Here is an 8,462-nt window from a genome sequence, read left to right on the forward strand (position 1 = left end):
CACAAAGCAAAAGTTTTAAATTTATGGGGTCTAATTCATCAAAATTGCTTTTTACCGGTCATGCCACTAATGTCAATTTAAGAACCTTTCACCTAGCCTTAGACAATAGTTTGTTGTTTTTTAAAACCGTTTTGTAATTTTACGCGTCACAGTTATATCTAGCCACTTAATTTTTATTTAAGGGGTTTTTTTTGGCGGGGGCGGGGGGGGAATCTATAGATGTCCTATCTTTTCACTATCATTTGTGGAAAAGATTATCTTTCCTGCATTAAACTGCTTTTGGACTTTCGTCAAAAATCAGCTGGACCAGTTTTTGTTGGCAAAGTTTTGCCCGAAGCTTATTCCAACAGGTGAGAAAAAGTCCACAGTTTAACAGTTCCTCCCCAACCTGTCACCCCGCCTTGAACTTCTGGACTAGCCCCTCGATCGTTGTAGATGCCAAGCCGACCCCTCGCGGCTGGTTTCGCACCACGCATCGCGCAAGCGGAATCTGTGCCTGTTACCCACACTCCGTGCGCCCCCGCACCCCGCTCCTGTGCGCAAGTCGGAATATAAAGCCGCGGAGGAGTGAGCTCTCGGGGTGTCCAGTTGGTTGCCGCGGCAGTCTCTGCGAGCACGCATTTGTCTTCTAGGCTGCCTGGTTCGTGCCTCCGAGAAAGGTAAGTCTGTCTTTCGCTTTTTTAGGGGTACTTGAAAACCACAAGTGCCAGACAAAGCAGCAGATGCTGTTGCGCGGTAGAAGTTTATGGGCGAGTTGTCCCTGAAACTGGCACCAGGTCTTTCTTGGCGCGATGACGCAAGAGCCACCCGCAGCCCTGCGGGCTCCTGGCAGGTCCTGCAACTGCACTTTGGACAGTCCCGTTGGGAAGCTAGCACTTTTTAATACAGAAGAACGAGGTTTGGTAAGTGTGCGAGCTTAGAGGTTGACACAGTGTCCACTGTTACAGCTGCTTGGGTAGCTAGTGTTCGGGAAGTAATCGTGGAGTCATGTAGTGCAAAAGGAAGATTGAAATGGGCGAGGAGGGTAGCTGCCGCCACGGCCACCAGAGAGAGACCTGAGCCTGCAGGTGCGTGGCGATGCCCACGAGCCAGGCTGGTGCCGCAGCAGCAGCGGCGGGACCTTGAGCTCCGTGCGGCCGCAGGGTTTGGACGCCCTCTGGTTCCTGGAAGCTCTCACCTCCCCCTCAGCCTGAGGCCAGGTGGCCTGGGAAGGTGGAAGGAGTGTGGAGGGGAGGGGGGTCCACTGTTTGAGAATGAGAATTCTCTTCACATCTGGAAACTTCAGTTATCACGTGTGTCCTTTACCAATTTTCTTTTTCTTTTATTTTCTTTTTGATAGGGACGGGGGTCTCCCTATGTTACTCAGGCTGGTCTTGAACTCCCGTGCTTAAGCGATCCTCCCACCTTGACTTCCCAAAGTGCTGGAATTACAGGCATGAGCCACCGCGCCCGGCTGCTTTACCAATTTTCTATGAATGAATTTGTGCATACATCCCCTACAGCAGGAAGTAATGTAAAACAGAATAATTAGTAATGCACATTTCCTAATGTGGGATGTTGGTGGCCAAGAGATATTTGGTCTTTACTGGAACACTTGATACTAACATGGAGTTTATAATAGTTGTGGACAGTGCAGACAGGGCTAGGATTTCTGTGACTAGAGAATTCGTAGTGCGTGAGGACCCAGGGAAAGCTGGATTGTTGATTTTTGTTAATAAATAAGATGTGAAAGATTGCATCACTGTAGCAGAAATCTCCTAGTTTTTTAAGCTAAATTCTATTAAAGGTCATCATTGCTAAAGGAATTGTGCCCAGGATTTGGATAGCTGATATCATTACTTAATATTAGATGATATCAATTAACCACATCTCATAGACTAGAATAAAGTGCTAGATTTTACCTGAAAGCTGCAAAAATTAATGCTTTAGATATATGTATGTATTTATTTTATATCAATTTCAAATATTTATTGTATTAACCTCCCTGGCCCCCTTTAATCAAGAATATAAAATCATCTACTTAAATTTTGCCACTTAAGTTTAGAATCACACTATCTTAAAGAAGCCAGAATAGAATTAGAAGCAAGTAAGTCTGAAGATATAACAACCAGCAACAACATTTTTTTTTTTCAAATGAAAACTCTAATATGGGGTGGGTATGTTGTCTCACACCTGTAATCCCAACACTTTGGGAGGCTGATGCAGGAGGATCACTTGAACACAGGAGTTCAAGACCAGCCTGGACAACATAGCAAAACCCTGTCCCTACAAAAAATAAGAAAATTAACTGGGCATGGCGTCACATGCCTGTAGTCCCAGCTACTTGGGAGGCTGAGGTGAGAGGAGTGATTGATCCCAGGAGGTTGAAGCTGCAGTGAGCCACGATGGCATGACTGCACTCCAATCTGAGGGACAGAGCAAGACCCTGACTCAAAAAAAAAAAAAAAAAAAACACCACCAAAACTCTAATATGGACATATTACTCTCATGGGACTTGCACATTCTAAGAAGCGTCCTTTTCCCCAGTACTGGGAGAGTATGTGTTCAACTACGCAGCCAGCAAGAAAGGCTAGTTTATATAGGGAGTGTGCTATTCACAAAAGGCCTCTCTTCTCTTTCTGGTATTGTACATGACACAATTGTAGCTGTACCTGAAGAGAAGTGCATTTTAAGGACCATCATCACCTAGAAACATGTATAAATTTCTATACTTAGTGCCACAGGAATGACATTGCCTTGTACTATTCCTACCTCTGTCCAGAGGCCAGCTATGTGGCCTGTCAGCATGGTGCCTAGAACTTTTTCCATCTGACCTAGGATGCTTCTGAAGCAGTCCCCCTGGGCAGCTGTCTGGTATTTAGGATATACCTATGAGAAAAGTTTCTTACAAACCTAATCTACTATGTTTATTCCTGAACTCAAAAAGTTCATTGACTGTTCAAATCCTGAAATTTCCTCTATTTCCATACGGCTGAATTAAAAGTACTTTGTTAAAGGTAGTAGCCATGGCAAAAGGAAAACCACTGTTCTGTAGAAAAACTCATTCAATATTTATAGTCTTTTGTAAGCAGAGATGAGATCCTGAAAAGAAAGGTTCATATATATATATATATATATATTATTATTATTATTTTTTTAACTCCACTGTCATTGTGACTAAGGATTCATGAACTAAGACCCCTCCCTCAGCTCTTGGTGGCACATGGTGACAGCATGCTCAGAGCAAAGGTGCTCCCCATGCCTCTTCTGGGGCTGCGCTGACTGCAAGTACCTCCCCTCTCTACATCCCACACCACTGATGCCAAAAACCCCCTCCTTTCCCCTGTACTGACGACTCTGTAGCTTTAACCAGGGCGGCGGTGTCACTGTAAATGTCAACTTGGCATTCAGCCCCGTCGAGTGGGGAAAATTCCCCCACCTGTTTCTCTTTGACTGTTCAGTCCTCTTCAATTAAAATCTTAATTTTACAAGCGAGGAAATGAGAGTAAGTGTTTCTTGTGGGGGTGTAGTGAGAATTTAATAAAACAGTTTAAGGAAAGAAAACAAAAGGTAGTATCGTTGCACTTTCTAGATGGTAAGAAGCAAACCACCAGGTCTGTTTAATATATACCACCTGCTGGTCCCTCGGTCTAGCAGGCTGAACCGTGTGCCTGGGAATTTTCTTCTGGCTGTGTGCACCCCGTTACGTCACAGGGTGGACTCTCCAGAGTCCTCGCGGAGCAGCTGACTGATCTGACACTGTGGGTTACCACCACCATCTCTCACCGTCCCACTTTCTTCCTAGGGGTCTCCTGCTGCCAGCTAAGTGTGGGAGAACGTGTGCACGTATCTCCCCTCCGAATCCCAGCGATGGGTAACGCCAGCTTTGGCTCCAAGGAACACCAGCTGCTGAAGCGGCTGCGGCTTCTGCCCGCCCTGCTCGTCCTCCGCGCCTTCAAGCCCCACAGGAAGATCAGAGATTACCGCGTCGTGGTGGTCGGCACCGCCGGCGTGGGGAAAAGTACGCTGCTGCACAAGTGGGCGAGCGGCAACTTCCGTCATGAGTACCTGCCGACCATCGAAAACACCTACTGCCAGCTGCTGGGCTGCAGCCACGGCGTGCTCTCCCTGCACATCACCGACAGCAAGAGCGGCGACGGCAACCGCGCTCTGCAGCGCCACGTGATCGCCCGCGGCCACGCCTTCGTCCTGGTCTACTCGGTCACCAAGAAGGAAACCCTGGAGGAGCTGAAGGCCTTCTACGAGCTGATCCGCAAGATCAAAGGTAACAACCTGCACAAGTTCCCCATCGTGCTGGTGGGCAATAAAAGTGATGACACCCACCGGGAGGTGGCCCTGAATGATGGTGCCACCTGCGCGATGGAGTGGAATTGCGCCTTCATGGAGATCTCGGCCAAGACGGATGTGAATGTGCAGGAGCTGTTCCACATGCTGCTGAATTACAAGAAAAAGCCCACCACCGGCCTCCAGGAGCCCGAGAAGAAATCCCAGATGCCCAACACCACTGAGAAGCTGCTTGACAAGTGCATAATCATGTGAGCCCCGGGCCTTAAGAGCCAGCTCTTCCTATCCTGTAGCGTGTAGAAAACGTGGACTCATCTCACTGTGTTACATGTACATGGTTGATTCTGTGCTGTCGTTTGGAATGTGACATCCATATTGTCAATAAATATACCTTGTAAGTGGATAACTTTTCTTTTTCCCAGGCCAGAGAACTCAAATTGTGAAAACATTGGCATTTGAAGAGGAGAACAAAAAGTAGCATGATGTATTTAAAGTGAGGCCTTCAGTAATAAATTTAATGAGAGAAAAATGTTTTGAAAAGAACCAAACATCAAAATGAATAGAAAGAAAAATTGGAAGGTGTCCTTTTGGTAACCCTATTATTGTGTATTACCTTTAAACATTTCACATCCTGTGTTTAATCATATCTTTTAATTGTGTGTTTAATTAAGAAAAGTGTTTTCACCACAAAAGCTTTTGATAAATTGCTGCGTGACATATACTAAATAAAAAAATGAATATGCTATAGCTGATCATCAGGGGTGTGGGAGCAGAGAAAATTGTGAAAGTGGAACTCTCACTAAAGATGTTAGTAGTTTCCCATGTCATTTAAAAATGTTTGAGTATTGTGCATAGCAGTTTGTAAAAGTGTAACAGCTTCTTGACTCAATAAAGCTTTTCCTGCATGCAATCAGCTGTAAGAATTTGTCTCACCAGAAAACAAAACATTGCCCGTTGTATTAAAATTTAACAGATATGGTTTAAAAGTTTCCAATAAGAACTTCACACATGGATGTCCTTGCCATGTTGAAACTATCCAATATGGGAGGGAGGTGTTTTAGCAAGGCCTCTGCAATGCAGAGCTGTTTCGTGTCTTTCCTGGACTGACATCCAGAAGAACTCCAGGCATCTTTGAGGAAGATGGTCACAGTGTTGCTGTCTCAGAGGGAGCAGGTGAAAAGCAAGCCTCTGCCTTCTGCCTCTTCCTATATTTTGAAATACTGGATATAGGCAATAGGGAGCAGAATGGAAGACAAGCGGAGGAATGATATTTGAGAGACTCCCCCATAAGGGAGTTTTTAGAGATTAATTTGACATTTGAACATAATTTTTTGAGCGAGGGAATAAAGTATACATATCCTTGCTTTTGAGAGTTTTTTTTTTTTTTTTTTTTTTTTTAACTTGGGAGAGGTTCAGGGGAGGCTCTTAGTGATTTTTTTTCACCACAAAATATTATTGAACAAATATCTATTGAACAATGTATGTGTTTCTAGAGGGAAGCACATTGTTGAGAAGGAATCGTAAACATGATTTTTTTTTTTTTTTTTTTTTTTTTTTGAGATGGAGTCTCGCTCTGTCGCCCAGGCTGGAGTGCAGTGGCGCAGTCTCGGCTCACTGCAAGCTCCGCCTCCCGGGTTCACGCCATTCTCCTGCCTCAGCCTCCGAGTAGCTGGGACTACAGGCGCCCGGCACCACACCCGGCTAATTTTTTGTATTTTTAGTAGAGAAGGGGTTTCACCGTGTTAGCCAGGACGGTCTCGATCTCCTGACCTCGTGATCCACCCGCCTCGGCCTCCCAAAGTGCTGGGATTACAGGCGTGAGCCACCGCGCCTGGCCGTAAACATGATTTCATGGTACTATAGACAGTTTCAAGCTTAGAAAATCTATTCAGTAGCTCCTTTTTAAATAATTATTTTAAAATTTTCCTATTCATTTTCATAGCAATTATTCTCAACCACTTGGAAAATACCCAAATGGTTCTACCATATAGCTTTTTATGATTTCTGTTCCTAAAAACCAATTCTTTGCTGAAGTACCTAATGGAGTAAATCTACTTCTAAAAGAAAATACTCTACCTTGGTTATTCTCCAGGATAATTCTTCTTCAAAATGTATTGCATTTATTGTTGCTCCTAATAGGTGAGCAAAGAGATTATTAAAATTCAAGTGGCAAATACTAACCTTGAGAAAGGGAAGAACATGTTTTTAATGTTACAAGTAATAGTTAAAAAAAGAATTTTTGGGCCGGGCGCGGTGGCTCACGCTTGTAATCCCAGCACTTTGGGAGGCCGAGGCGGGCGGGTCATGAGGTCAGGAGATCGAGACCATCTTGGCTAACACGGTGAAACCCCGTCTCTACTAAAAAAAAATACAAAAAAATTAGCCAGGCGAGGTGGCGGGCGCCTGTAGTCCCAGCTACGCGGGAGGCTGAGGCAGGAGAATGGCGTGAACCTGGGAGGTGGAGCTTGCAGTGAGCCGAGATCGCGCCACTGCACTCTGGCCTGGGAGAAAGAGCGAGACTCCGTCTCAAAAAAAAAAAAGAATTTTTGTTCCTGGGGTAACATCTTTATATAAGTAGGTAGTTGAGAATGATTTTATTTTCCATGAAAACTTGTGCTAAATAACAGGATTTTACCGCTCTACTTCTGTCTTTGCCCAAATAGGAAAAATATAATCAGAATAATTACATTTTTTAAGACAATCTAATTACAATATTTTTCCCTCCCCATAACCAACTAAATACATCAAAGGTCTCTTATGTTTCAGTTCAAATCAAATAACATGCATTAACTTTACAGTTCTCTGACTTCTGAATACCTTTGCTCTTGCTACTTCTGAGCCCTAAACACTTATCAACAGGTTGGATTCCAGCCAGGGAATCAGAATACTTTTGGATCATCCAATATGCAGCTCGCCACCTAGATGTACTTAGATATACTATAATTTCTTTCTTCCCAGGATTCTTAGGAAACAGTTTCATTTTCATGACCAGCAAGGGCTTCAGGAAGCATCCAACACAGGATCCCTGGAAGTGAAACCTGAATCTGCTCATGGCTGGGGGGGTCTCCGTGTTAAATTCGGTCACTGGCACTGCCTTGACAGACATCTGGTGGGCAAACACAGCTGCGGGGTACACCACAGGGAAGTATGTGCCACTAGACCTAGTCACAAGGGTGAGCTGTCTGTCAACCTCCTCCAGAAAGGCAGGATCCAAATTTTTGCCAAACCACAGGGCGTGAGGTTGCGGCAAGCCCCTGCTCTCTGCCTCTCACACCCGGCAAGCTTCTCAGCCGGGATTCCGGCATCTTGAGTTCCAGGTCCTGCAGCACCTTTTCCTGATAAAGGTGGACCAGCCGACTCTCATAATTCTCAGACACGACTCCACAAGAGGTGCATGGAGTTTAACACAAGCTACGGTGGATTTCCAGAAGGTTCCTGGCGCCAGCCTTGGGTGCCGCCCATGGATGTTCTGTCACGATCGTGCCCCGGCGGCCCTGTCCGCCCAGCAGGCCGTCACATTCGGTGGTGGCGAGGTGCGGGGCTGGGCTCCTGCTCGGCCTGACCTCCCACCCGCAGTGGGGCGCTCCCGCACCCGGAAAAGCGTGGGCAGAGGGCAGAGGAGCTGCCAGGGCCTGGGCTGACAATTTCCCCATGACCTCCGGCTTGTCTGAAGGGTGGAACCCCACTTACCGCAATAACATCAGCCCCTGAAATGACGACTGCGTGCTTTGATTTTGCAAAAAACTTCCGAACATCTGCCATACTTGAACTGGGAGGAACCATTGTCTGGCAAATCTTGGTTTCTGTGGTGGCTGCGGGCTTCAGGCCACAAAACAGCTGGGAAATTAATGGGCTCGGGACAATGTGGAGAGGTTAGCAGGTTTTTTCATAGTTCTGATTCATTCATTCATTCATTCATTCATTGACAGGGTCTCACCTTGTTGCCCAGGCTGAAGTGCAGTGGCACAGTCTTGGCTCACTGCAGCCTCCACCTCCCAGGCTCAAGCAATCCTTCCACCTCAGCCTCCCAAGTCGCTGGGATGACAGCCACCATTCCTGGCTACTTTTTGTATTTTTTGTAGAGATGGGGTTTCTCCATGTTGCCCAGGCTGGTCTGGAACTCCTGGGCTCAAGCAATCTGCCTGCCTCAGCCTCCCAAGTGCTGGGATTCCAGGCGT

General features: G+C 46.0%; 1 protein-coding gene across 1 annotated transcript; it reads left to right on the top strand.

Moving 5' to 3' along the window:
* The first annotated feature begins 258 nt into the window (after positions 1-258).
* DIRAS3 (DIRAS family GTPase 3) lies at positions 259-5,194 on the top strand. Its single transcript, XM_003260174.4, has 3 exons — positions 259-350; positions 436-659; positions 3,785-5,194. Exon 3 carries the CDS (start codon positions 3,850-3,852, stop codon positions 4,537-4,539), a length of 690 nt encoding a protein of 229 aa, XP_003260222.1. The 5' UTR covers positions 259-350; positions 436-659; positions 3,785-3,849; the 3' UTR covers positions 4,540-5,194.
* The last annotated feature ends 3,268 nt before the right edge of the window (positions 5,195-8,462 follow it).

This window comes from Nomascus leucogenys, chromosome 12, assembly GCF_006542625.1.
Source record: "Nomascus leucogenys isolate Asia chromosome 12, Asia_NLE_v1, whole genome shotgun sequence".
Lineage (NCBI taxonomy): Eukaryota > Metazoa > Chordata > Mammalia > Primates > Hylobatidae > Nomascus > Nomascus leucogenys.

Coding starts and splice junctions, on each gene's coding strand:
- DIRAS3 (XM_003260174.4), top strand. CDS start 3,850: ATGGGTAACGCCAGCTTTGGCTCCAAGGAACACCAGCTGCTGAAGCGG.